Source organism: Balaenoptera borealis (genome assembly GCF_965194805.1).
Source record: "Balaenoptera borealis genome assembly, chromosome: 5".
In the NCBI taxonomy this organism is placed as follows: Eukaryota; Metazoa; Chordata; class Mammalia; order Artiodactyla; family Balaenopteridae; genus Balaenoptera; species Balaenoptera borealis.
Window position 1 is genome coordinate 94,888,307 of NC_138862.1, and position 21,021 is coordinate 94,909,327.

Genomic DNA, 21,021 nt, shown 5'->3' on the forward strand with positions numbered 1-21,021 from the left:
GTTGCCACTTAGGAATGGCTGAGCTGTCAGGGGCATATGAATCTTGGGACATTTGATGAAAAATTCATCTAAAGTGCCTCTAATAAGGTCTCTTCCAATTAATTAAGTAGTTTGTCTTAAGTGCCAAAGACAAGCTATAGAGAGGTCAGGAGGGAGGACCACAGTCCCCCTGCAGGAGAGCGTTCTCATTATCCCCACAATTCAAAGTTTTAATTGTGTTTTGAAGATTTAGAGTCACTTTGGTAATGGCAATGAAGAAAGGGTGTGAAAGCGTTTCCTTAATTTGGGTAATATGAAATTACAGTTCCATGAAACATCACACAGGGAACAAGAGGAATTTAAAGAAACATTCATTCACTTCCAACTTATATTTCAGATTTTAAAATTCTATGACAACACTGACATAATTTCAATTTTTGTATCATAGCATGTAAATCAGAAAAAACAAGGTTAACCATCAAAAAGGGCTAAAGTGTACAACTACTTCAATTTTTTATTTTATAAGAATATAGAGGAAAAATGTTTAAAGATCAAAATTATTTTAGAAATATTTCAAAATAATGGTCACAAAGATGACAAATTTAAGAGGAACATTGCTTCAAATTTATTGTCCATTCTTTTGACCCTAGGAAGAAAAAAAAATACAATAGTGTTTATTTCTACAATTTATCAGAGAAAATAGAGTGTCATTTCTGACATTTAATTTAGCCTTTTTTATGTCACAGGAGCCCAGTGAAGAATGACTCAAGTAACAGCATCATGGTACCTCTTAAGGATTTAAGAGGAATCACCAGAGAGAACAAAATTGGTGATACTGGTGGAGGGGGATGGCAGAGAGATATAAAAAAAGAAATACATGTGTAATAAAATTTCTGGCATAAGCGTGAAACGGTCCAGGAGAACCATTACTTTTGTGGAGGGGCTGCCTAAAGAGTAGGGAGTCTCTCTGTTGACTATCTCTTTTGGTGGTTTGCTGTTTGTTTTGTCTGGTTTGGACTGGTTTGGGGTTTTTCAAAACTTACAGAAGGCTAAAGGGCACTTTCTGAAATCTTTGACTGAGTCAAGAATTTAAATTTGATTAGCAGTGAGGGGAAGATAGCAAACATTTCTTGAGGCCTATCAAGTACCATGCTCAGTGTAAAGGCTCTTAATAGTAATTATATCATTTCATTTTGCAACATGTGAGGTAGGTGTTATCTCCATTTTACCAACAAGGACCTTAGGCTCAGAGAGATTCAGTATTCATTTGTTCAAGGCTACTCAGATAGTACATGACAGAAGAAGCAATTACCCCTCAAACTGTCTGATTTCAAAAGTACCATATCAGGTTCTCTATGTTTCATAATGCTGAAAGCAATTCTTCATTAAACCACTGCTCCTTGGTATGGAAATTCAAATCTACTTTTTCTATGTATTCCTTTCTGGATATTCTTTTTGGGTTCCATGACCATAGTAAATTTCCCCATGACATGTGAATTGTCTTTAAATTTAAAATATTCCTGCTGTAGGTTTAGGTAAGATTTTAGCTATGGCTAGGAAGACATAAAAATGACATCCAGTATCGCGACCTGCTTCTCTTTTCCTCTTTTGATTCTCACACTCCCAGTCCCACCTTTCTTGCTCACCTTAGACAGTCCCTGTCCTCGAGGAACTCACGTGCTCAGAGAGGAGCTGAGTACACATGATGTCATGCAAAGGAGCTTGGCTGTATCCTGAGAGTGAAGGGGAGCCGCAGAAGGATTTAAAGCAGGGGAATGATAAGCACAGATTTGAACCTGAGAGCTCCTTCTAGAGCCTGTGTGGAGGATACTTTTTAAGAAAGACAGACTGGAAGCAAAGCAGTCTGAGTGAGAGAATATGGAAGCCAAACGAGGGTCGTCACCGTTGGTACAGAGAACGGAGGACACATTAGAGAAATACTTGAGAGGTACAGTTGTCAGGATACGGTGACGGTCTCAGGTGTAAGGAGTCAAGGATGACTCCAGGTCTCAGGCTTGTCCTGAGTATCATGAGTGTTGGCAACTGAGCTGCAGATACAGGAAGAGGAGCAGGTGTTGAGGACGAAGAGCTAATGCACTCCACGATGAACACCTGGAGTTTGATGTGTCTGAGGGACACCAAGAGAGTGCCTAGAAAACAGTCAGATGTAGAGCTCATTAGAGCAGGAGAGGGGACTGGGCTACAGATGCGGATGTGTGAGGCGCCAGCCCAAAAGTGGTAAGTGAGGGTACCAGTTTTTAAGTGGTGAGCAGAGCAGAGGACCTTTAGGAGGAGATTGAGGAGGAAAAACCATGGAGAAGGAAGAGAACCAAAGAGAATGGTGCGTGGAAGTCAAGGGAGATAATTTCATGAAGAAAGCAGTCAAGGAAGATGTGGATTGAAAAGAGACCATTGGGCTTGGCTATCTATAGGTCATTCACGGCCAATCTTTGCCATGGGAGATTCAGTAGAAGAAAGAAGTGATACATTGTTAAATTAATTCAGCCTACATTGAAACTGTCTTATAGCCCATGCCCTTCTGCACTAGGTTTATTATAAACTCAAAGCAAAGCATCATTGATTTTTTGATATGCAAACAACTTGATGGAGTGTCCAATGGCAAATTTTAGTAACTCATTGGCTAGAATCCCAGGTAGAAGTCCTCTGATTTCTTCTTTTAAGTTCTTACAATAATTTTTTTTTTAATGATGAGATGTGAAACTGAACATTTACCTTAAGTGACAAGAGTGGGACTCACACATTAAATCCAATCACTCTGTTGTGCCTCTCATGGTCCAGAACCCCTTTGCGTCTTCCTGGACTCCTCCTTTGTCCCACATGCTACCTGTTATGAAGTCCATTGATTCTACTTCCTAAGTATCTCTCAAATGTATCACCTCTTCTCATGCCCACTATCACTACCTAACTCAGGTCTTGTTATTCCTCATCTGGGCTCTTGATCCTCCTGGCCCAAGTCTCATTTCCCCTCAGTCCTTATAAGTCAATGGAGCGCCAGAATGTGTTTTGCTCATTTTTCTGTACTTTAGCATATCTGGCTCATAGTACATGCTCAATAAATGTTGAGGAGCAAGGATAAATAAGGAATATTATATTTAGGGCTTTAGGTTCATAATTCTTGATATGTGACAAGAGAGAAGTCATTTCTGGTGAACAGAAGATACTCCTCTTGTCAAATAGGTACTAATTACTGTCCAGAACCTAGTAATTCTATTGCTTTAACAAGGAACTTTCTGTTTCATCCAGGACTCTAGGTTAATTATATGATGTAAGAGAATAAATACATTTAAGAACAACCTTTTTGCAAATAAAATAAAGTGGAGTCATAAGCGTCTTACTTATTCAATTATATACTGCTAAGTTTTGGGTTTTTTTTTTTCTAATTTTTTAAATTGAAGTGTAGTTGACTTACAATATTGTGTTAGTTTTAGGTGTACAGAAAAGTGATTCAGTTATATATATATATTTTTTTTTTCAGATTATTTTCCATTATAGGTTATTACAAGATATGCAATATTGTTCCCTGTGTTAGACAGTAAATCCTTATTGCTTATCTATTTTATGTGTAGTAGTTTGTATCTATTAATCCCATACTCCTAATTTACCCCTCCCTCACCTTTCCTCTTTGGTAACCGTAAGTTTGTTTTCTATGTCTGTGAGTCTGTTTCTGTTTTGTATATAGATTCATTTGTATTATTGTTTAGATCCCACATATAAGTGATCTCATATTTGTCTTTCTTTTTCTGACTTACTTCACTTAGTATGATAATCTCTAGTTCCATCCATGTTGCCGCAAATGGCAATATTTCATTCTTTTTTATGGCTGAGCAATATATAATACTAAGTAAGTTTTTAAAAAGGCAAGCAACAAGATAATTCTGGTTGGTTTGATATGACAGATTGAACATGGAGCAAAGAAAGGTGCTTTACTCAAGTGGTTACAGTGCGCTGTGGATCTGTGACAACTCTCAAGCCTCGCTCGAGCACCGTTGCTGGTGTCTATCACTTCTTGAGCTGGCATAGCAAGGCCATGTGGTGCACCCCAGTGACACATCAGTGTGGCTTAGGACAGCTAGAGAGCCACCCATTGCTGCTGACAGCCCTCCCTTCTGAATGGTAATCTTCTCAAATGAAATAAAGTTTTCTTTCAAAATCACAGACTGAGAAAGATCTGGCAAGGTCTTCGGAGGTCGGCTGCCAAGCCCTGTGGTCTCAGAGATGAGGAAGCTCAGGTGCACGACTACTGATGTGTGCAGGGTGCACTGCTGCCTTGTCCACTGTCCTCTCTGGTTCCTAGGCTGGGTCTGAGAGGGGAAGTGTCGTCGTGTCATTCCTCACCCCCCACGGCTCCCACTGTGTTTCACCCTCATTATTTCCTCTATTTCTCTCCCTTTTTTCATCTGAGGCGGGAACTCAGGCATCCAATAGTAGCTGTCACGTATTCTCCTCTTTAATTAATAAAATTTAAAGTACCCAACCAACATTGTTGCACTCCTAAATGGTTTTGTACTCACAGATTAGCACCATTACAGTCATTCTGAAATATTCACTAGTATAAATTCAGTTTTCTTTGTTGAAAACTGACTTTAACTGATTGTAGAGGATGGAGGCTTCTGATTTCTACTCAAGTTTCTGCCCTGTTATGAAACAAAAATTTCTTCTTTCTTTTAAATCTCTTTCTAATTTTTAAAAATATGACATTTAAAACATTTAAAATTTGTTAAAAATTATATTCATAGTAAGAACATTTTAGATTAAGAGTAAGGGGCAAGGAAAAAAGTCTACTAGGATATTTTATATTAAAAGATAATGTCAAAAGGAAAATATGTTGAAGCTCACAATAATTTATAAAGTAAAAATGGACAAAAAGCAGTTCTCTGGTTACTAACCCCACCCCACCTATTGCTCCCTCTTTGACAAAATATCAAGCTTTTTAAAATACATTACAATGGACACTTTTCCTCTCTTAGTAACTTGCTATCACCCTTGGCATGGTCCCACTGATTTAACAGAATGAAAATATCCTGGAGAAAATAGCTTCCATTTCTAAAATATGAGTTAATTTTTGTCTGTGAGAAACATAAGAAAAATTGTCCATGAAAATCATGACTATGCCAAGTCACCTGGAGTACATAAGACTGGAGATGCACCACCTAAGAGGTGTGGTCCAGTAGCGAGGAGCCTGGTCTCTAGGCCCTTCAAGACCTGGGAGAGAACCCTGACCCTACGTGGCCACCTTGACATCCTCATCTGTGAAATGGGGTCAATGAGCTTTGGAGTGCTGTCAGGAATAAAGTAGGCAAATAGTAACTATCCAATAAATAACACCTACAATTATTCTTCTATCACCCAGTTTTATGTCACCATTATTATTATTCCAGAGAAAATTATGAGATAGAAGGAATAGTAATGCCCTGAATTGCAATTATTTTTCTAGATTCTGATTTTTCGACTGACCACTTTGAGGTGACCACATAACAGAATTTGTGAGGAAGAAATACAGTGGATTCTTACAGTTGCACAGTACTGCTTGAGTTTTACTGGATCTACCCAAGGGGATTATTTCCCAGAAGCACCAGAAACACCTTGCTATAGCCCAATGTGGGACCTCAGAACTTTAGGATAAGAGTCATGGAAGAATTTCTTTCAAAACACATTTCTATTGCTAATGATGCAGAGTACGTCTGCTGAAAGATTTGGAACCAGTATATTGCTGTTAATTTGCCTTTTGTTTGCCTTCCACTGATAAATAATCTGTCCCCATGTTTTAAACTGCATTTAGAGGGTTTACCTACATCTTTTATGGCAAATATTTCTCAGTTCATTGAAAAAAAAAATAAAACCATTGTATCACATGAGAAGGAGAAAATATTTTCTTTCCCCCTTTCATTAAAAAAAAAACAACCCCAAACATAACAATGAATAATGAAAGGAAAACAAACGAAGCCATTCCATTCCATGGAGGAGGGGCAGAGTAGCTGCAGGGGACAGCTGCAGCGCGTCTGGCATCCCAATTCTTTCCTTTCTCATCACTTTATTACTTACTGGACCAAGAATGTAGACAATTTCAGCTACGGTTGTTATGCATTTTAGTTTTTCAACTTAATTCTGTGTGGTGCTCATTTGCCCTCTGCACTGAGTCCTAAGCCCACAGCGTCACTTCAGGGTGTTGCAAGGAACCACACAAACAGGGGTCTCTTAGTCCTCTCCCAACTCCACCCCTTCCCACGAGGCCTTTGAAATTTGGAAGGACTCACTGCCTTAGTCAGCCTGGGCTGCTGTAACACACTACCATAGACTGGATGGCTTAAACAACAGACATTTCTCACAGTTCTGGAGGCTGGAAGTCCAAGATCAAGGTGTCAGAAGATTCAGTGTCTGGTGGGAGCCCACTTCCTAGTTTGTAAACGGTCCCCTTCTTTCTGTATACTATCACGGTGGAGAGGGACAGAGCACGCTGGTCTCTTCATTTTTCTTATAAGGGCACTAACCCCATCACGGGGGCTCTGCCCTCATGACCTCATCCAAATCTAATTACCACCATCACAGTGGGGGTTAGTGCTTCAATGTAGATCTTGGGGGTGACACAAACATTCAGTCTGTATCAGTCACACCATGCTTTTGTGAGTGTTTGTCAAAAACATCGAACCCTTCATGCCTCTTTCAAGCATTAGACCTCTGGTTTTAGTTGGGTACCAGTTGACTGCATGCTCATACACTGTCACTGTGTTACCTTCAATAAGATGCTATCAACTGTTTATGTCCCTTCCTAAATCCATATGTTGAAATCCCAATCCCCACTGTGATAGTATTTGGAAGTAAGTCATTTGGGAGGTAATTAAGTTTAGATGAGGTCATAAGTGTGGGGTCCCCATGATGAGATTAGTGTCTGTAAAAAATAGGAGACAGAGAGATTGCTCCTCTCTCTAGGAGCAAGCCCAGGACAGGCCTTGAGAGCACACAGTGAGCAGGCAGCCATCCACAAGCCAGGAAGAAAGGCCTCACCAAAAACCAACCATGCTGGCACTTTGATCTTGGACTTCCAGTCCCTGGAACTGTGAGAAATAAATGTGTGTTGGTTGAGCCACCCAGTCTACGGCATTTTTTAATAGCAGCTTGAGCTGACTGGGACACAAGATGACTTCAATTCTACTAAACTGAAAAGGCACAGGAAGGAAGAAATAATGAATGTGGTGATTCCTAAAGGGGTGCTTGATTCATTTTTGAAAACATGTTTTTAAACTTGCAGAAACAAACCCTTATGAGGGAATATTTTTCATCATAATATTGACTGTTACATATAGATCTGAAAAAATTGATTTTGTTTTACAGTACAACCACAATTTCCCCCAAATCCTCCTTCAAACCATCACTTTTTTCTTTTTTACAAATTTTCATAGCTCTTGAGTTTCCTGCTATGTACTATATTTACATAAAAGAATTTTACTTTTCAGGCAGACACTTAAAAGTGGGCAGGTTTTAAAAGCACTTTCAGTGTTCTGTTTATATGAAAAAATGTGTGAATCAGCAGCATATTTCACAGTGTTTATTAATAGTTTTAAATAAACATTAAAAAATATTACTTATCCCTTTCAGCACTGTAGAGAATCTAGCAACATAACTACACAGAGGTTCATTAAAAGTAGAATCACTACATAGAATTCTGTACCCCAGCAAACGATCCACCTTTCTTTCTAAGAAAGTTATGTGTTTTCTATAATTTTAATAAACAATGCATTTATTTCACTGCTAGAAATTGTGCCTAATGTAGCTGAGATTTCTGCATGGTAACAAAGGTTTGTTCAGGCTTCCTGAGCTCCTTTTGGTCTCGAGGCAACAGCGGTGTATTTATTAATACAGGACATCATATCCCATTATGTCAGCCACTCATCCTCGCTAACGAAACGTGATCTGCCACCCCTATGGATTAAGTGGTGTCAAGTCATCCAAGAATGTTCAACAAAGACATGCTTGTTAAATTTATCTAGAACTCTCACCCAAACCAGTGCTGCATTTTATACAAATGGGAAAACTGAGATTCTGTCCAGAATTGATACTTAGTGCATTCTGTGCTAGGAAGAGAATTTTCATCAGGATCTCTTGGGGGCATGTGTTAAAAACGCACGTTCCCTGCCTCCAACCCCAGAATTTCTGACATAGTGGGAATGGACCTGGAAGGGATGCAGAAATCTAGTTTCACAAAAACCCTGGGTGTTTCTGATGTCACTGATTCCCTTCGAGGAACGCGTTGTAGTTGCATTGGGTCCTGTACCTAGCTCAGAAACCACACAGCAAGAAACTGTTCTGAGCAAGATGGGCAAAGGCAAAACCCTGAAGTCACAGAACTTTGCTTTGCTTTCAATTAATTTTCTCTCTCTCCAGGCACTTTAGGTGGTCTCACTGTTGGGTTTCCATGGTAAGGCGCTGTTGGCTTACCAAGCTCGGCGTATATTTTTTTCATTCTTTTCTCCCTATCCTCCACCCTACATTAAACCTCAGTGTTGTGAGGGTCATGCTTAAAATGACAGCCAGATGTCTGATTAGCTATGCATGCTAAGGGGTTATGACTGTCAACTTTTAACGTGTGGTTCTCCTACGCATATGTTCCTTAGTAAATAGTCTAGAAAGTTAGGACATTTGCCACAAGGGAGAATTCTCAAATACTAAACTTCTACATGCCCTGGCAGTACAGCGGGGGCGGTGATTTGGGTCTGCTTGCCTTGTTTCTCGGCAAGTTCCTTGTAAAATCAACTCTGTTCCTAAGAATGTACAGGATTTCCTTTGCAGATTTATGAAGAAGTTGAAGAGGACAAGACTGACCACAAAAAGCATTGAGAGTGCCAAATTCTTGTCTTCCAGCTTTACTGGTTGGTGCTGATAGGATGAAACTGGAAAAAAATTGGCTAACATAACCCAAATTCACTTGACCCTGACATAATCCTAACTTGAATCATAAAGCCAGTATAAGAGTTTGCAGTGAGAAATACCTCTTTTCAGAGGGAGGTTGTTCAACCCACAAAGGAGGGACCCAGTATCAACTGTAGGAATTTGGAATCAGAAATCACTTGTGCTGTTTTCCCAGTGACCCCGCTCTAACCCTCCTGGAGACCAGAGCCTTGCATCTTAATGGTCTGGCAGAGAAGCAGAGGAGGCAAGGAGGGGGATGAGGGAGCCCAGGACAAATCTGGCCTGATGAAGAGAAATAGCTCTGGGTTCTGAATCTGGTCCTACTAGTCATTAAGCTGTGTGACCTTGGGCAAGTTATACAAACTCTTTAGCCTCCGTTTACTATCTGTGAAATGGGAAGTACACCGACACATACTAAATTCTATTATTATCATATTAAAATTATTATCAGCCCTTTTGGAAAAAGTTAGAAAGCTAAATCTGATGTTGATGTATTATATATCAGCCTCTTAGCTGGAGTAGAAGTAGAAAGAGTAGGAGAATTTTGGTTACACAAGATACAGGGGTAAAAAAGAGAGACAGATTAAGTATTAATATACCAAACTTTCCATTTTAGCATTTAGGATGGAACAGGAACTGGTTGCCCCTTTCTGGAAACTTACATTTATGTGTCCATTCCGGATAAGTCTTGCAGAAAGTGTGATGAACGCTGTCAGGGACACACAGAGCATGGCAAAGCTCAGGCACAGGTCTAAAGCTTGAAGTGTCAGGTGGTACTCTTCATAGTGTGGTGGGTCTACACAAACTGATGGGAATTTTGCATATGGAAAAGGAAAGGCAACTGCATAACCAAGGTAATTGGTCCCTGCAATCCCCCAAAAGGAGTAGAAGCAATACGGGCCAAGGAGAGCAGATGCCAAGGCTACAGTAAAATGAAGTGGACATCCCAGGATGCTCAGAATCACAAAGGTGAAACTAGCTTCCCACTGAAAATAAAGCAGAAACAAATTGTTACTTTGGGAACTAGATTTTTCAGAAGCTTTTTAGCAATATGTGGAAAGAAAGAGATGCTGGCTATTAATCTTTCCTACTGGGAAATGAAGGAGAAATGGGTTACAACCGTCTCTTTAGGCCCTTTTGCCTTCCTCTTGAACCTTCACTATGGGAGAATAACATATCAACCCACTGAAGCAAAAATGAAATCAACTCCACTCAATACATTTATTTACTTACCTCCTATCATGTGTTGAGAACCAGTCTGGGTGGGAACACAAAGATGAGTGAACAGAATCCCTGCCTTACCCTAGGACCTTGTTATTCAGAGTGTGGTCTATGGTCCAGGAGCACTAATATCCCCTGGGAACTTATTAGAGATGTAGAGACTCAGGCCTCACTCAGATCTACTGAATCAAAATCTGCATTTTAACCAGATCCCCAGGTGATTCACACATATATTAAAGTTTGAGAAGCCCTGCTGTAGCCATGGGAAGAGGAGCTATAATCAAATCAAGGTAGTCTTTCTGTACCTTGGGATTTACTTGGCTCTATACTGTTGAAATGCAAGATATCACAGACTTTTCATCCTTTTTTAGGGGAAGAAGTAACAGGGAGATTGGAAGGAGATACCAAATTGAGGAATTGAGACTTGAAAATACATTATTAAAAACAGAGGATCCTATAGATCCACTTTTTCAGAATGAAATTCAGGAAGACTAACACTGATTCTGTCCTCCCCAGACTACACTATCTAAATACAATAATCACAGGAACTGGTAGAAAATGTTTGGAGCAGGTATCAGATAAAAATTATGCATTTAAAACATCATTTATTACTGAAATTCATCATAGTAAGGCATCTATTAGATAGGATTCAATTATAATCAGAAATCATTCTCTGTGTTCCATCCTGAACTAGTAGAGATTTGACCTTCAAACTTTCTCTGCCAACCTACTCGATGTCTATACATTTACCAGGTGTCTCTGAGTCCACTCTTTGTGAGCCAACAGTAGGAGTATACCAGTCATGATGGCCTGCGAAAGGAAAATGGAAAAACAACATCCCGTGAGAGAAGGTACCTCTGGAAAGAGTTCAGTTTGCTTCACGGTTTGACAACTTTATCATAAACCAGAAGGAATAGCAAATGGCTAAATGGATTTATGGCTCTGATCACCTCCTCATCCATGATGACAATGAGGAAAAGAAGCCATCAGTGTCACAGAGACATGATTCACACAAGCTCATTTTTTTGATTTTCTATGTTGCCGTTGCCATCACAATTATAACCTTTACTACTGTAAGATGTCACTGCAATGAAAGCTTGGCTTTAAAACCCTTGCCGTATGTTTTATTTTGATTAATTGTCTATTGTTCATCTTTTTCCAATTTGCTAAATTTACAAATGGGAGGAACTGAAAAGGAAACGTGTCACAGAACCGCACCCACCCCCCAAACCCTCCCGGCAGCGGTATATCTTTTACCCTTTGCTTTCTTTTGAGATTCTGTGGCCTCAGCCTGCTTGGTGAGCCCTGTCTCTCAAATAACAAAGATTATCATTAGAATGAATGCATGATGGGGCATTTATTGTTCTGGGGGTAGTGGTGTCCAGCTTTTCAAAAGAGAGTTCTTCATAGTCTCCGTTGAAGAAAAAGCCCCCAAATGCAGAATGAAAATAGTTCCACAAAGGAGGGAATGGTGTCACCAGAACTGAGCAATAGATAATGAAAAAAAAATTCTGGGCTCATCTTCGCTTCGGCACCGGGTCTGATGGAGACCTTTGTAATCAGAGTCTGGAAATTGCTTATTCCCAACCCATAAATCATTTGTTCCTGGTCAAGGAATGTTTTGAGGTTGGGAGAGAAAACCAGGAAGAGACGTGCCTGAAATAAGATACAGAATGAGGACAGGTTTAAAAAGAGTTACAATTTAGGGTTTTGACAGAGAAATAAACATGACTGTATGTATAGTATCAACAGGGGAAAAAAATCAGAGCTTTTACCAATATGGTTTTGTGGGTTGTTGCTTTTTGTAGCTCCAGGTCTGGCATATTTATTGTTTTGAGACCTAGCTTTTCATTTTCCTGGCATATTCTATTTTGAATATTGGATTTAGAGAATCTGAGAGCAAGGGAAAAAAAGCACGCACACGTACACTCACACAAAACTTCTCACGTAGCTAAGCCTGACATTCCAGACTTTGGCATCGCCATACCATATAACTCCCATGGATAAAAACAGAACCATCTGCAATCAAAAGAGGTTGGCTTGATTCTGCAAGAGGAAAGTTTCCAAGGGACCCTATGGAGGTTGAGCCAGCATAAACAGTACAACAAAACAGGAGAATTATTAAGAGCAACTGTAGCACTGATGCTAAGCCTGGGGCTAGTCTCTGCTTTCAGAGGCAAAGTGTTCAACTGACACGTCACTCCTCTGTGCGAGAGAAACACTAAAGCGAACGAGATAAAAAGTAAAGGAGATGTCTCTGCTCGTTGAAGTCCAAGTAGATAGCTGACATTATCAGATGCTTAGATTCCAGGTTGCCTTAACTACTTTGGCACAAACTGTTTCTTTCCTTTCAAAAGTTGAAAAATCCTGCAGAATTGCAGTTGCCTGTTATTTCTGTTGTAGCTGCCAGCTTCAATTTTGCTTTGTTTACACAAAACTTTGAAAAAGATCTTTCATGGGGGAAGCTGGTGTATGAATGCCGTTCAGTAACTTGTTAACTCCACCCTGAGGACTGTGGCTCAGGAGCCAAGCATACCCATCTTTCCTGGTGCCCGGCCGTGTGTGGGAGATGGAGTGCGGGTATTCCCCCAAGAGTCACAGGCTTTCCTTTTTCTTCCTTTCATTTCTTAAAACAATTTATTTTTAGACAGGGAAGGGGAATAGAATAAAAAAGGAAGAGATTTGGGACTTGTCTGGTGGCCCAGTGGTTAAGGCTCTACGCTTCCAGTGCAGGGGGCATGGGTTTGATCCCTGGTCGGGGAACTAAGATCCCACATGCTGTGCCACGCAGCCAAAAAATTTTTTAAAAAAGGAAGAGATCTGAGGGAAGAGAAGTCAAGTGGGAAAAGGAAATGTGGGAGGGTCTGGGAGGTGAAGAGTTGGGTAGAGCGGGGCGGTCAGGTTGTGAGGAAGGGCGGAAAGGAAGCCATGCCTGGGGAGGGTGGGGGTGCAGCTGGAGGCCCAGCCCTGCACTCTCCACCCTCGGCTCTCCTTGACAGGCTGTGGACTTGCTCTGTGGGGACAGTTCCAAGGACATTACTTGCAAAAGTTGCTGCTAATGTTTTGCATGCTAATTATGACCCCTCCCACTAAATCTTTAAATGGCCCCAGTAAGGATGCAGTTCCCAGAAGCAGATGAATTGAAGGAAGCAGAGAGCTTCACAACAGAAATAGAAACTTTTAGAAGAATTATTATAACATGGGCTAATTTATTCACTTACGGACATCTATTTTGGGTCTACTGGGAACAAGGGATGTGATAGGCACTATGCCGATGGAATAATGATAATAACGTTTAACATTTATTGAGCACTTATTCTATGCCAGGCACTCTACCGAATGCTTTACATGTGTTAATTCATTTAATTTTCATAATGAATGACCCTAGGATGTAGATAGTCTCCTATTTTTAAAATGAGGCACAGAGAAGCTGAGTAAGATAAGCAAGCTCACCAAGCAATAATTATACAGATAATGGCTCCAACTCTCAACGGAATCTATAGTCCAGGTGTGAAAGGAATGAAGGCACTGTGGGGGAAACATGACTCAAAGCAGGTTTGAAGGATGGACGTGACGTCAGTGGGAGATGCAGAGGGAAGGGCAGTTCAGGCAGCCAGGGTAGCAGCCGGTGGGAGGGTCAGTTCCTGGCAGAGAGGAGTAGGAAATCAGGCTTGAAAGCCACGTGAGGTCAGGGCGTGGAGGGCCTCAAAATCCAGGCTAATATATCTGAACTTGGTTTGGACAATGAAGCAACACTAAAGATTTTCGAAGACGGGGCTAGACCAGCACAGCAGAGGTTTAGAAAGATGGGCCTGTCATTGTATGCTTGCTGCGTTGGCCTAGAGGTCTCTGTAGGACCTTGGTCTTCAAGCTTTTTTTTTTTTAACCTTTACCCATAGTAAGAAATATATTTTGTAACATGGTCAAGTTACAAATATTTTTACATCTAATCAAAATAACAATAACTTTATTATGTGTAATACACTGTAGTATTCTCTATTATATTCCATTCCATTCTGTCCCATCCTATTCTATTCTATTCATATTCTATATGTTTAAATGCTAGCTACCCAACAGGTTAATTTTATAACCCATTAATGTATAGATTCCCACAGGTTGGTTATCAAAGTTTCAAGGCATAAAACCTGAGTGGGGCAGGAAGTGGTAAGGAGGTGGGCAGGGGGTGCATAGTGAGAACGAAGAAGAAAAAAATGCATAGGGATTTGCCTCGTAGGAAAAATAAAAGTTGGCAATGGATTGGATGTGGTGGGGCAGGAGTGGGGCTGAAATGGGCTGGTTTTGGGCATTGCTGCCCTAAGCACTGTCCTAAGGACCAGTAGCACCTCCTCCCTTGGGAAGCTGTCAGACATGCAGAATCTCAGCTTCACCCTAGACTCACTGAATCAGAGCCTGCATTTGAAGATCCCTAGGTGATTTATATGCACATTTCAGTTTGAGAAACACTAGTTTAGAGGAAAGGATTGAGTCAAAAGTCACTCCGGGGTTTGAAATTGGGTTCAAAGACTGGGAAGTCAGGAGAAGGCATAATTGCTTTTGGTGGTAAGATGATTACATTTTTGGACCAGTTAAGCTTCCAGAAGCTTAGGATATCTAAGTGGAAAATGGACCATCAGCTGATTGGAAATCACAGGACTGTTGATGCTATAAGAGACTTGAGCATTGGTGCAATCAAGTCCCTTCTCTAATGAACGAGGAAACTGGAGCTTGCATGGGTGAGTCCAGCCCTACCTTTCTCCGAAGTTCCTGTCTCCAAGCAGGGTTCTGGGTGCTCACGGTTGGCCAAGTCCCTGGACCCTACAGACTTTAGGTCCTGTTTTTAAACTCGGTGCACTTCAGTCTGTTCATCAGAGCTTGATCTACAGGCCAGGATTTCCAGGATTAAAGTAGAGCTCAGTCCTTACGGCTCAATGATCTCCTTGCTACATACTTTCTAGCAGCTGATGACTTTCAATAACGGTTCAGAAATCCTAGGAAAACTGCTTATCGTGTGGCTGTCAGAATTGAGCTAGGAGAGTCTGAGGAGGAATATTCGTGAAGAATTTAGAAAAAGCTTTGAAAGAAAGGCACCGAACAAACACAAAGTATGGGTCACTTCTAAAATCTATCTCTTCCAATCTCAAAAGAGATATGGAGTCATTTTCAAAAGGAAATATGTTTGAAATGTACAAATTATCTTTCTACCAGAGGAAGATACACTTTTCAGGCAAGTTGAGAAGTGATTGGCAGGGAAGGTTGTGGGATGAGTCAGAGACCTTTGAAGTTGACCCTGATCAGACAGAGCTGTGGTTCACTACCAAACTCACTAGGAAAAAAATCACGTTGTTCCAAATTTAGACATTATTGAAAGGGTGAGCATTCTTATTGCTTTCCTTCTGGTGAGGATTTTTTCCTGCTTTAGTGTAAATACCAGCTTGACCTTTATTCTTTGCCACCTAATTAGAGCTCAACTGTATAAGGAATTCTGTACTGTCAGAATGGAGAGCATGACATTCACCACTCATTCGACAATAGGTATCAAGCAATATTTAGCACGAATACCTAGCATGTCACTTACTCCCTTTCAAGTGCTGGAGATATAGCAATGAACAAAATAGAAAAAAAAAATCCTGCCTTTGTACAATCTACATTTGGGGGGAAAGGACAAACAAACAGACAATAAGTCAGTCAATTATGTTGTATAATAGATGGTGTTATGAGGGGAAAAGTAGAGCAGGGGATGAGAGATTGAGAATGCCATTTGTGGGGAAGGTCTGCAATTTTAAACAGGGTAATGAGGGAAGGCATCAGTGAGAAAGTGACATTTGATCCAAGAATTGAAGAAAGTTAGGGAACAAGATGTATGTGAGAAAAGGCTTCAGGCAGAGAACCGGCAGTGCAAAGGCCCTGAGACAGAAACATACCTTGCCATGTTTGAAAACAAGGAGCCAGCGTGATGGGAAAGAAAAGAGCTAAGGGAAGAGTGGTTGGAGATGAGGTCAGGAGGTAACATGATAGGGAACTCAGCAGGTCGTCAGGGAACAGAATGGGAGAGTGAGGCAGGTGGCAAGGGATTAGGAACAAAGGGTTTGGACAGAGAGTAGGGCATAAATGAAAGGCATCGTATTAACTAGCATTTGTGTAGGGCTTTAAAATTGGCAAAGCTCTTTATTATGCAGTCTCTGAGCAAATTGTGTTCATTCTCTTTGAGCCTCTTCGGTTAGACAGTTTCACATGGGCTCTCTTTACCTGTGAAATTCCCCATTCTACAGGTAAAAGCAATGAGGGACTGGTTGAATGAGGGCACTGCTCTTGACTACATACCAAGAATGTTAAAGTCAGGATTTGAACAGAGGCCCACCTCCCCAAATCCTAACTCTCTGACTCTACTTCCCCATGCTGTCACTCTCAAAAAATCAAAAAGCCACCAATTAGCTATGTGCTAGAGATTTGTCATGTCATTTCTCTGGGTCTGATTGGTCAAACAGATGTTTGGTGTAGAAAAAGCATATATTCAGTAATCTGTGAACCTAATCAAATCACCAATATTTGTTGACTATATTATGATAGACCCTGCAGGGATAGGCAAAGAATTATAAGAAAGGGACACAGGATTGAGCTATAACCATGGTTTTGTTAAATTTCGGGCCAGTTGTAAAGTCAGAATTTTTACAAAGTTAACTAGAATAGAAAATATCAGAATTCACTTCACACAGAAGGTTAAATATTGTTTTGTGAAACATATGTTATATAAATCTAGTTATATGTATATTTCAGTATCTCTCTTTTCACCTTGAGAGAAATATATAGATGTATTTATGTACATTCCAGGTCCTGATGTAAAATATTTTTCTTACTCTGGGTCACCAACAAAAAAGTTTGGTAGTCATTTATATAAATGCCATCACTGCGTTCTAGTAGCTGTTTAATAAACATCTCCTTGAATGTGTGGTTTGGGGTAGTTGTTGGGGGAAAGAGGAAAAGTTCAAGACTTGGGTGGTGGTGTAAAAGAATACATAAATAAAAAAAAGAAAAATACCATCAAATCGTTTCCATGTTCAGTTCCACGCTCCCACCATCCCGCTTTCCTCCATCTGCACACCATCATTAAACCCCACTAGACCAAATTCCTTTAATATTGAGATCTTGTTTTATTCTCCATTTTAACTCAAGCATGTAGTAGGCTATCAATACATATTTATTTATTAAGTAAATTAAAATTATATTTCCTAGGGTCTTGCTTTTAGATGATATCTCTGTTAAGTTTGATTTTTTAAAAAACGTAAAATATTGCCCCTCCTGAGAGTGGCTACATTTTAAGAGAAAACTCCATACGATCAAAAAGCTTCAAAGTCAAATTGTCTAGTCTCCAATAGTGAATGTCAGGCATCCCAGGAAACAACGAGAGAAGGACTTGTTGGATGTTTGGGCCTTTGTAACCCCTCTTCGATCATGCCTCCATGGCAGCCACCTACTCCCAAGACTACACGCGTTGGTTTCTTTGACCCAGGGAGCTGAGGTACCAGTGCCATCATTCACCTGTGTGACCATTCAACGGACAGACATTGAGCAGTTACTTAGTACCCACGTGTATTTGACACATGCAAATTTGGCAACATGTGAAGTTAGTAAAGCCCATCACTCAACTTCTTCAATTATTTTCAGTTTAAGCAGTTGTGTTCAAAGAAAAAGATGGGAGAACTAAGATTTGGGGCTTGTAAACCTTTCGGTCACATAAACACACCCCGGTGTTTCTAATAAGAGCATTAGTCTGAAAATTATTTTACTTTGTTCTTCATTTAAAAATTATTTTGCATGGTTCATATTTTTTTCTACATTCAAATTTTGAAAGATAGATTCCGATTTCTCAGAATGTCCAGGTAAAGAAGATTAAAATAAAATAATTTTTGAAGAATTTCTCAAACAGCATTTTCACTATAGTATACCTGATATGTTGTAGATATGATTAAATGATATTAAGAAAACCTTATATTTAAAAGATAACTAATAGAAATCAATGTTCTAAGGTAAAATCTGATTTTCTGTAGAATTTTGATGTCTTCATATTGTTGGAAAACTTTTAAAGGACATGTTATTCTGGTCCCTCTTTCCTTCTCTCTTTCCTTTATTCTCTCAACATATGTAATAAAAATATTTTCTTACCAAAGCTCCATTCCAGATGGGACAAGCAATCCAGACACTCCATCCTGTGAACCAAAGCTTGTAGGAGAAGACTGGGAAGAAAGCAATAACCCCAGAGAATACACTGAGAGCCCCCAGAGTAATGAGAATCCGGCCAGCAGTCTTGTATAAGCCCTGCATTTTCCTCTGTGACTTGGGTCCTAGGTCTCAAAGATGTTTTGTTACCAAAACATGAGAGTATGTCAAGCCTCAATAAACAGAAGTTTCTTAGAGACAGTAGCCATGACACATGTGGACTGTTGATCTACTTGGAAACAAGATCATATTTGTTTTCAGTGAAATAATAATAAAATGTAGTGATATAATCCTTGACATAAATTTGACACAATAAATTCTAATACTAGTTTTTCTCAGAGAGAGAGACATCATTCCTCTTGTTGGGCTACCGCCTTCATTCCCTTCATTCTGCTCTGTCTTGGGGAGTGACCACTTCCTGGCTTAATCAGATTCAAAGGCTTGCTGACTGAGCTAATTGTTTCTCAACTCAACCTGCCTGGTGGTTCCAGCATAAAGCCAACATCCTTTGTGCACAATAGACCCACATTCCCAGCACAATTTCCCACAAAACAAAGTAAAAATAAGCACTCTGATCACTTTTCATTACATTTAATTTCAATGATTTAAAGCAAAAACAAGACCTCTCCCCCGCTTCAGAGTTCAATTCTACTACGATTATTTTTTAATTTTTGATACAGATTTATCCCCAAATAGGCACAAGCTTCATTATGGACCTCTGCATTGTTTTCACTAAACCAGCTTCAGCTCAGTTAATTTATTATTAATTCAATTATCGAGTAAAGGGCAAAGATGGAAATGTGTGCAGTTGCAAAATAAACTTTGAGGAATAATTCATTAGTCGACTAAAATACTGATCTCCATTCTAGAATCGTAATTCAGAATTTAGATGGCGGGCTCATGTACATTGAAGCAATCACAAAAGTTCATCTCTTAGTTTCTTACGCATTTGAGAAAGTGGTGTGTATTTGCTTTTGACTCAGAGGACATGTTTGACTGTCCTTCCAAGATAACATCTGGAAAACACAGACAACTTTCTGAAGCGATCTGATTAAATTTTCTATGCAATATTAATACCTTTTTTTCCCCTTAAATAAAATTAAGAAAAATAATTTTATGGATGGAAAGGTAGTGGTTTAGAACATGGATTTTGGAGTCAGACACAGCTAGGATCCTGTTCTGGTTCCACTCTCTACCAGGTATGTGTCCTTGGGCAAAGGCAAGTTGCTTAGCTTTTCTAGGGCTGTTTCTTCATATGGGAAATGGGAATAAAGTTAGTGTTTATGTCACCAGGTGGTGATTGTTAGCATTGAATGAGCCAATACACGTAAAATCCTTAGCGCTGAGCTCCGAATAGCAAAGATGCTTGGGAAGCTACCTGTTATTTCGTTGGGACATTGCATCTTTGGAGTTCTTTCAGTATGGGACAAAGGCACAGTCTTCACTGTTTCTCTTACCTGTTGTCTTATAGACATTAGGTTTGACTCTTCCTGATCAGTCTGGTAAAAGCTCCCAAAGGACCCTCCCATGTACAGTGAGGAGTGAAGCTTCTCTCTGACTCTCTGCCATTTTCTCTCTGTCTTACTGTCTTTAATCACCTTTCCACAGTGTGACCCAGATTTTGAAGAAGTTGCATTCCTGGATATACAGAATTCAGGAAACCAGCTCAGGCTTTCTGCTATAGTTGTTATTTTCCATCTCCTCTTAACATTGTGGGAGTGTAGTCTCTGATATTTTTTTTTCCCCAATGCCACTAGGTAAGTTCCTCAAGAGCAGAGGGCTTGTACGTCTTATAAATCCCCTTGATGTATGACATCTCCAACACCTAGAAACATGTCTAGCCCAAAGTAGATACTTAGGACACACTTGTCAAATTAATTAATGAATACATTCGACTTCCCAGCTTCGCATTTGGGGCCCCATGGGTTAGCCATCTGGATCTGTGTGTGGGCACCACGGTCAGTGTGTACTAATGTCAGTGTGTCCCCTTGTTACAGAGGCAAGCCTTCTGGACTGAAGAAAGATGTGTTTGTGTTCGTATTTGGTTTGAGCTGTTTTGACTTTTTCCTTTACTTTTTATCTCAAGGTTATAGCTACATGGTATGTCAATATACTGTGGGTCAGATCACTCTCTCCCGTTTGCATGTTTGGAAAATAAAGACTGTTGAAATACTCATGTTAAACAGTACAAAGATGTCAAACAAAGGGAATATGCTTTGTTTTAATCTGGGGGGGGGGCTTTTTCGGTGTTTGTAACACTGTAACACTAACCCTGACTCTGTCACTGTGACCTGTAAACCTGAATTTATTAGTGATTAGGAAAGTCGTCGCCACTTATTATAACAAAAGAAGGGACAGAGGGAGAACTAGGGATTTCTCTGTGTGTTTTCCCTGCTGTAGGAAATCTTTCCACACTGATTTCATTAACGCAAGAAGACTTTCAGGAAGGGCAGCTACCGGCAAAGAAGAGAAAATGTAATTCTGCTCCTGGCCCGGGCTTCCTCTCAGCTCGGCCACGTCTCCTGTTCCCAGTGTCTGGCAGCCAGGGAGGCTCACAGGGTCCCTGCCCCTCCAGGGCCTCTCCCTCCCATTTGGCACTAACTTACTGGAAGGCCGGTCTGTAATCCCCGGTGGAGGTGGTGTTTGTCAAGGTCTTTGCAGGCTGCTTTGCAGATCCTTCCC

At 40.2% G+C, this 21,021-nt stretch overlaps 1 protein-coding gene across 1 annotated transcript; it reads right to left on the minus strand.

Moving 5' to 3' along the window:
• Positions 1 to 468: 468 nt before the first annotated feature.
• On the minus strand, positions 469 to 20,776 carry TMEM212 (transmembrane protein 212). Its single transcript, XM_082394265.1, has 4 exons — positions 18,286 to 20,776; positions 10,876 to 10,935; positions 9,567 to 9,890; positions 469 to 625 (listed from the first exon to the last, which is right to left on the minus strand). The coding sequence occupies exons 1-4, from the start codon at positions 18,442 to 18,444 to the stop codon at positions 605 to 607; spliced, it is 564 nt and encodes a 187-aa protein (XP_082250391.1). The 5' UTR covers positions 18,445 to 20,776; the 3' UTR covers positions 469 to 604.
• Positions 20,777 to 21,021: the final 245 nt, after the last annotated feature.

Coding starts and splice junctions, on each gene's coding strand:
- TMEM212 (XM_082394265.1), bottom strand. CDS start 18,444: ATGCAGGGCTTATACAAGACTGCTGGCCGGATTCTCATTACTCTGGGG. Junction 10,936..18,285: donor CCATCTGGAATGGAGCTTTG/GTAAGAAAATAT, acceptor TTCCTTTCGCAG/GCCATCATGACTGGTATACT. Junction 626..9,566: donor TCCGGAATGGACACATAAAT/GTAAGTTTCCAG, acceptor TTTTCTTCCTAG/GGTCAAAAGAATGGACAATA.